We start from the raw sequence: 8,225 nt of genomic DNA, 5'->3' as shown, positions 1-8,225 counted from the left end.
GCAGGGCTCCGTTGCTGAAGACAACACCCACACAACTCATTGAACATGAAGAGGAAGAGCTGGTTGCTATAGATAACCTTCACCCCATGTTCTAGTGTCTTTCGTGTGAGAAGGTACTTTGCAGGCTTCCGAAAGTGAAATGTGAACACCAAACCAGCCACAAAACCTTTGATCTATGGTCTGTGCTGCCTTCAAAATATGCTAGGGTAATGGTGGCATAAAGTTTGTGGGAGTAACTGATCATTGTTTGATTTGGCTTAAGCCCACTCTGCAAGATGAATCCCATACCTGACACTGCTTGAGTGACCAACAACCAGAGACTAGATGGCCCTGAGACCTAGGGTTAAATCAAACAATACTAGTCTTAAAAAAAGGCAACAATAAAATGACTTCTGATGATATTCTGCTATACTCATAGATGAGTGTCTTGCTGAACCATCATCAGAGAGGCTTCCTCCTGCAGCAGATGCGAACAAATGCAGAAACCCACAACCAGACATTCAGCACAGAGAGAATGAGAGACTTTGAAACACACAGATCTAAACAAGGTGTCTCTATCAAATCCCTCCCCTCAGAGCTTAGGGAACACCAGAGAAGAGCAGGCAGAAAGAGTGTAAGAGCCAGAGGGGATGGAGGACACCAGGAGAACAAGGCCCTCTGAATCAACTGAACAAAACTCATATGAACTCATAGAGACTGAGGCAGCAAGCACAGGGCCTGCCCGGGTCTGCACCAGGTCCTCTGCATAAATTTTAGTTTAGTATTTTTATGGACTCCTGAATGTATGAATGAGTGGGTCTCTGATTTTTTTGCCTTCACTTGGGGCTCTTTTCCTTCTGTTTGTTTTCCCTGTCTAACTTTGATGTTATGTTTTTTTTTGTTTTATCTTATATTTGATTTTGTTATGTTAAAAATGTATCCCATAGCCTTGCCAAGCTAACACCATTCATTTTGTTGAAAAATATTTTATAAAAGTATTAAATAAAAAACAAATAAAAAAGGAAAATAGTATCTTCTAGAAACAGAATGGCAGTTGCACATACAGATTCACAGCAGTTTTGAAAGCATGTGAAAGGCTTATGCAAACAAGAGAGACCAAATACCAGTAAGAGGAGAGCTAGGCATGAAATAGCATCTCCAGCAGAGGAACTATTGGCAATTTTTAGCTGCTGGAAGAAGGAGCATCAGCTTTCTTTAAGCAGGTAGCCTCTGGTAAATCAATCATGCTCCAATGAAAAGCCATACACCCAAAGATAGTTAGGAAGCACAAATTGGAATTGATAGGAAAACAAAAAAAGGACACAAAGCTTAATGGGTAAGTAACTAGGCGGCAGACATTGGAGGAGCTGTGGAGAATATGAGCAATACATGTTGTATAAAGTTTTCAAAGAACTAATAAACATTATAAAAAGGAAAGTAAGAGGCAACAAATTCCGGCAAGGATGGTGGGACTGTAAACTAGTGTATGAAACTGTCAAGAAATAAAGACAAAAATATGTTTTTAGAATCCCCAAATTAAATCATTTGATGTAATTACAGGTATTGATTTAGAAAAGCTCATCATAATGTGAACATGTACAAATACATTCACCATTTAACTGTTTTGTAGTAAAGTAGGTAAATAAGCAATGCATGCCTTTATTAATATATAGCAGATATAAGATACTTTGCAAAGAGTAAAATAAAATTAAATCAAATCTGTATCCATCAATAGAAATTGAGCTGGAAAACTTACTATTGAGTGAAAAGGTAGGTTAAACAATGATATGTCACTGTTTGTACTGGTGCATGACTGTAATCCCAGCATTCATGAGTGGAGGCAGGAAAAAAAATAATGAGTCTGAAGCCAGTGGAAGTCACACAGCCACATCCTATCTCAAAACTGAAACAAAAACAAACCAAAAGTTTGGGAAACTATATTTCCCTAAAGGGTATATATATATATATATATATATATATATATATATATATATATATATATATGTGTGTGTGTGTGTGTGTGTGTGTGTGTTTGTGTGTGTGTGCAGCTTTTTTTTTTAAAAAATGTAATCTTTTTTTAAAAATTTATTTATTTATTATGTATAGTGTTCCTTCTGCATGTATCTCTGCAGGCCAGAAGAGGGCACCAGATCTCATTACAGGTGGTTGTGAGCCACCATATGGTTGCTGGGAATTGAACTCAGGACCTTTGGAAGAGCAGAGCCACCTCTCCAGCCCCCAGCAGCAGCTTTTTAATTTTACTTTTTCTGAAAATATTTTTTGGGGCCTGAATTGGTGATGGAAACAGATGGCACCTCCTAGACTTTTGGGTTTGTGGGGGTCACAATCAACTGCCTGCCCAGCACTTCTGGCACCTGGGGATCAGGTACCATCATGCCAAGTACTACCTGAGGTCTCTAGGCCCGGGCATTGGAGAGAGGAAAGGCAACAGCTCCGTGCCATCCCTTGGGGTGGGCAGTACTCAACCAAGTGCCACCTGTGACCCAATCAAAAGCACTGGCATGGTCTTGTGGGCACCATTGTAATGAGAGTGTATAGGGTGGGGAAGTGGAGAGAGGGAGAGGTGGAATGGTTTGTGGGCTGGGGAGAGAGGTGGATCTGGAGATAAGGGTGGTGAGGAATGGGCTGATATGAATGGGCTGATATGAATGGCCAGCTGGCCACCAAAGTCTAGGGAGATGCCAGGGCCTGGCCTATGGCCAAGGGCCAGGACTTGATCTGTGTTGATATCTGTGGCCCTGGAGAAACTGAGGGGCCTGTGCTGATGTCTGTGGCTCCTGTCATCACTGGGGGCCATGCAGGGGGCTGTGGTTTGGTCAGCCATCTGCAACCTGTTGGTGTCCAAGTGTGGCCACCTGAGACCATGGTGACATACTGGCCTGGGCTGTTGCCTAGGGCCATGTCTGGGTCCATGTCCTACCACAGCCAAGGTCTGTATTTGGTGGTCCATGTTGCCATAAAAGATCACAAAGATGCCCAGGTTCAGGGCTGAAATCTGTGGCCATGAGGGCATCTGAGGAATATGCTGCCATTAGGGACATCCTGATATGAGTGGTCTGTGCTGTCACCTGGGGCCATGGTGTAGTCTGGGCCAGGGCTGCTATAGAGGGCCACATTTGGGTCCATGGCGCTATAGCAGCCAGGGTCTGAGTTGATGTCCTGGGCTCCTGTTGTCACTGAAGGCCATGTGGATGACCCTGGTCTGGTTGACCACTTTGGACAATGTATGTGTCTGAGGACCATGCCGTGCCTGGGGCCAGGCTGATCTGGGTGATTGATGATGCTATCTGGAGCCACAGAAATGTCTGGGCATGGTCCACTACTGAGGGCTATGTTTGGGTCAGTAGTCCTGCAGCAGCTAGGTCTGTGGCAATGTCCATGGCCTATGTTAGCACAGGGGTCATTGGAACCATGCTGTGCTGAGCCAGCCCCACTCTTCACTGGCCCCAGGATAGCTGCTTCTGTTCCTTGATGGATATTGCAGCAGGCGAGCTGGCCCTACTCCTCAGGGGAGAATTCATCCTCATACTCGGGAAAGATGGACCCACTTCTCACCATAGGCGTGCACCTCACCTAGTAAGCACCCTAGAGCTGATCCTGTGGTTGGGGATGGAGGTGAGCCGACCCTGAGGGTATGAGAGCAGGAGAGTAGACTCCATTCCCCCTCATCTACCCCATGATGGCACGGATGAGGGAAAGATGCCCTCCTCCTTCACCCATTACCACTGCACATGATAGAGCTGGCCCTGAGGTCATAAGAGATAGCTAGCCCTGACCCTCATTGGCTGCAGCACATCAAAATGCATGGTGTGAAACCCACAGAGAATCAATAAAAATTAACAAAAAAGAAAAAAACGAAAAAACTTTTCATATAATATGTTCTGATCACTGTTTCCCTTCCCCCATCAACCAGATCCTCTCCACATCCCCACCTATCCAATTTATGCCTTCTCTCTCTCTCTCTCTCTCTCTCTCTCTCTCTCTCTCTCTCTCTCTCTCTCTCTCTCTCTCTTCTCGAAAACAAACTGGTAAATAAGAAAAGCAAACAACTAGAAATTAAAAAAAAATTGAAAAAGCATAACACATACATACATACACACACACACACACACACACACACACACACACACACACCCATAAGAACACAAAATCAGAAACCATAATATACTAGCAAAAGATGAGTAAGATAAAAAAAATTCCCAAAGCAATATGAGACCAAAAAAAAAAATTCTAAGAAATACCACTGAATTTTTTGTGTTGGGCATCTAGAGCTGGGCACGGAACCTACCCTTAAGTGTGGTTTATATACCCAGTGAAATTCCATTGGAGAAAACTGATGTTTCCTTTGCAAGAAGTAGTTAATGCAGATAGCTTTTTGATTAGAGATGAGAGCTCATGTCCACTTCTTCTCTGTGCTGGGATCCCATCTGGCTTGAACCTGTACAGGCCTTGTGAATGGTGCCACAGTCTTTGAATTCATACGTGCATCAGTCATGTTGTGTCTTAAGACATCATTTCCTTGGTGTAGTTCATCTCCTCTGGCTCTTACAATTTCTTTTGCCTCCTCTTCTGTATGGCTTCCTGAACCCTAGGTGGAGGTTTTGATGAAGAACTCTCCTTTAGGACTGAGTGTCCCAAAGTTCCTTGTTCTCTGTGTGTTGTCCAGTTGTGAGTCTCTGTATAAGTTCCCATCTACTGCTAGAAGAAGCTTCTCTGATGATGGCTGGGTGAGCAGAATGCCATTAGGAGTCATTTTATCATTGTGTTCCATTAGCAGAACCATATTATTTCATTTTCCCTTGGGCCCATGGCCTATCTAGTCTCAGGTTCTTGGACATAGTAACATCTTAATCCTAGAATAGGGATTGGCAAAGACCTTGTTTTTGTTCGCCAGGGACCTGGCCACTGACTGATGGAGCATCCTTATTTAGATATAGCCCACTGTGATGATATTCTTATTCACGAATTGCTGTCATTTCTGATATAATTAGAAGTGAACTGAGGCTAGGACCTAAGCCTCAGTCTCACACAGTCATGGCTAGTGCAGGACAGTAGTTGTGTGCTAAGATTCTTCTCTTAGGAGTGGCAGCCCCAGCATGCATTATCCTCTGCTGACATCCCTGAAGCTTATCCACAGTTTGAGCAGTTTTACAATTTTAATTGATACACTACTTCAGTGTGAATAATTTATTTCTTGCTATTTAAGTATATATGTAAATACACTTCCTTTTGCTGAAGAATTGGGAAAGATGAAGCAGGTACAGAGAGAAGCAGCTGACATGCATTCATAGCACTAATTAGTGCCAGAGATAAGATGACATGTAAGACCTATTTGGCCCAGGCTTTATCAACTATCAACCATATTTTCATTCACTCAAGCCAATTTTCTCAGTTCTTCAAAAATAATTTTACTCTTTGTGTGTGTGTGTGTGTATCACTGTTGGGTGACTTACTCAATTATTTCCCAACTTATTTTGTGAGATAGGGTCTCTCACTGATCCTGGAGTTCACTAATAGGCAGAGTGTTGGCTGGCAAGCCCTGAAATCCACCTTCTCCTTCCTCCAACACTGGGGTCACAGATGGTTTCTGCCATGCTTGGCTTTTATGGAAATTGGGGATCCAAATTCAGGTTCTCATGGCAAGCACTGTGCCCAGAGAGCCATCTGCACAGCCTGAAATCTTTTATTTTAAACAGATAATTTCATATTTGAAGACATAGCATAGAAGAACTTCTGAATGGGGTGGGTTTGTGTGTGTGTGTGTGTGTGTGTGTGTGTGTGTGTGTGTGTGTGTGTGAAAATGAAGTAGAAATGTTCTCTCTGTGTGGTTTTGTTAAGTGAAATATTTTTCTACTGCTTTAGTAGAACATTTGGAAACCTCTTTAACTTAGGAAGCTATGAAATATATATGGTGAATAATTTCTTGAAGACTTATCCCACCTTCTATACTACTTTCATATAGAGTTGTCTTTCTTTCTTTTAAAATGTAACCTCATTTAAAATACAACTGTAGTGCTGAGCATGTAAGGTACCAAGCATATTAGTGTTGATCTATTTCACACCTACAATAATAGAACTGTACCAGTACTTGGTTCTTTCCTCTTCATAAATATTCTCCTAACAATAATATTAAAGTTTATGCTTTATGAATGCATTATACTAATGATGAGAATTGTTCAAATGGATTTACGTTATATTTGTTTTTCTTATTTTACAGAAATTGAGTACTGTAGGAGTTCTAAAAACACTGTGGGCTGTGACTGTTCCTTCTGAGCCTTAATGTCAGTCCAGCCTTCTTATATACTCCTAACGTGAATTGATATTTCTGTCAGTGGAAGAAGGGATACATAAGAAAATGCAGTATGTTACAGCAGAAATCACACATGTTGAGACTCCATGAGTGTGTCATCTCTACTATGTCTAGTCATCATTATCTTACAGTAGGCATCCTAGTCCTCTGGCCTTCGCAATGTTCTTGTCCTGTGTTTTGAAATGTTCCCTGAGATTTACATATAGGGACTGCATTTAAGATGCACTATTTGGGCAGGCCATCCCTTGGTCACTTATTCTCTGAATTTTCATTAGGTGTGGATCTCTGTAGTAGCCTTCATTTGCTGCAAAAAGAAATTCTCTGATGAGAAGTGAGAGCCGTATTTATCCTATATATTATATATATGCATCGTCACACTGTACTCCATTCAGAGATATAATTACTATTCAAATAAAATTTGAAAATGGAGGAACAGCAGATCTGGGGGAGAGGGGAGGTGGTGGGAACAGGGAGGAGTGGAGGGAATGGAGACTGCAGTAGAGATGTATTGTACAAGAGAAGGACAACAAAATAAAAAAGAAAATTTGGTGCAGATAGGATATAATTCACTATCATAATTTTAACCATTTAAAAAGGAGAACAAGTGTCCATGAAACAGCACCAGGCATTGTTTTTAAAAACACAAATCACCAGGTTTATGCATCACCAGCTTTCCACATTTGACACCAGAGCTTCTTCATAACCTTTTTGACCTCCTCATTTCTGAGGGTATAGATTAGAGGGTTCAACATAGGTGTCACCAGAGTGCAAAACACAGTCACGGCTTTGTCAGTGGGGAAGGAAGTCATAGGCCTTAGGTACAGGTATGAACAAGGTACAAAGAATAAGACAACAACAGTGACATGAGATGCACAGGTAGACAGGGCTTTGCGACGCCCTTCTGAGCTGTGATTCCTCAGGGAGTGAAGGATGACCACATAGGAAGCAACCAGCATAGAGAAAATGAGTAAACACAGTGACCCACTGTTGGCAGCAATCAGTGGTCCTAGAGTGTGAGTGTCAGTGCAGGCCAACTCCAGGAGTGGTATTAAATCACACATAAAGTGGTCAATGATATTTGGGCCACAGAATGGTAACTGGGCCATAAATAAAATCTGTATTCCTCCATGGATGAATCCCAGGACTATAGCTGCCCCCACAAGAAATACACACACAGGTCTGCTCATGATGGTCATGTAGTGCAAAGGCTTGCAGATGGCTATGTAGCGATCATAGGCCATGGAAACCAGCAAGATGATTTCAGCTGCACCAAAAAAATGTTCAGCAAAAAGCTGAGTCATGCAGCCATTGAAGGATATACTGCTCTTCTCAGAGATCAAGTCATAGATCATTTTGGGTGCTATGGAAGAAGAGTAAAAACCATCTATGATGGACAAGGAGGACAGAAAAAAGTACATGGGCATGGCCAGGGCTGGGCTGATGAAGATGGTAACAGAGATGAGCATGTTACCTGCCAGGGTGAGCAAATAGACTATTGAGCACACGATAAATAAGAGTTTCTGCAGATCTGGGTCTTGAGTCAAGCCCAGGAGGATGAATTCTGTGATATTGTTCATCCTTTCCCTTCATTTAGTTCAAGTTGTATGCATATGCTCATCTGAAAAATAAAAATAGGATGTCCAAGTGGTAATATTTTAAATTCTAAACTAATATACTTCGTCATCTCATTGTTGTAATTGATGAAATAAAAAGCTACAATTTTACTTCTGCACTTAAGATCACTTTGCAGATAATTTTGAAGATGAGAAGTGGGTTAGCTTAGTACTAATACTTTAGTATAATACTAAGACAAAGAAAAGACTTATTAATGTTGTTGGCTGAAGGTTAACTGTCAACTCCCCTTTTTTAAAATCCTGGGAACAATCTCAAACTTGGCTTTCTTTTATTGTTTTTT

General features: G+C 41.7%; 1 protein-coding gene across 1 annotated transcript; it reads right to left on the bottom strand.

Moving 5' to 3' along the window:
* Positions 1-6,966: 6,966 nt before the first annotated feature.
* LOC102909387 (olfactory receptor 4C45-like) lies at positions 6,967-7,890 on the bottom strand. The gene has a single exon (XM_006998324.3). The coding sequence runs from the start codon at positions 7,885-7,887 to the stop codon at positions 6,967-6,969; it is 921 nt and encodes a 306-aa protein (XP_006998386.3). The 5' UTR covers positions 7,888-7,890.
* Positions 7,891-8,225: the final 335 nt, after the last annotated feature.

This window comes from Peromyscus maniculatus, chromosome 4, assembly GCF_049852395.1.
Source record: "Peromyscus maniculatus bairdii isolate BWxNUB_F1_BW_parent chromosome 4, HU_Pman_BW_mat_3.1, whole genome shotgun sequence".
Taxonomy (NCBI): Eukaryota; Metazoa; Chordata; class Mammalia; order Rodentia; family Cricetidae; genus Peromyscus; species Peromyscus maniculatus.
Note: the sequence above shows the minus strand (reverse complement) of the source record. Positions and strands in the feature narration are given on the sequence as shown.

Excerpts from the sequence above, each read along its gene's own strand:
- LOC102909387 (XM_006998324.3), bottom strand. The coding sequence starts at position 7,887 with ATGAACAATATCACAGAATTCATCCTCCTGGGCTTGACTCAAGACCCA.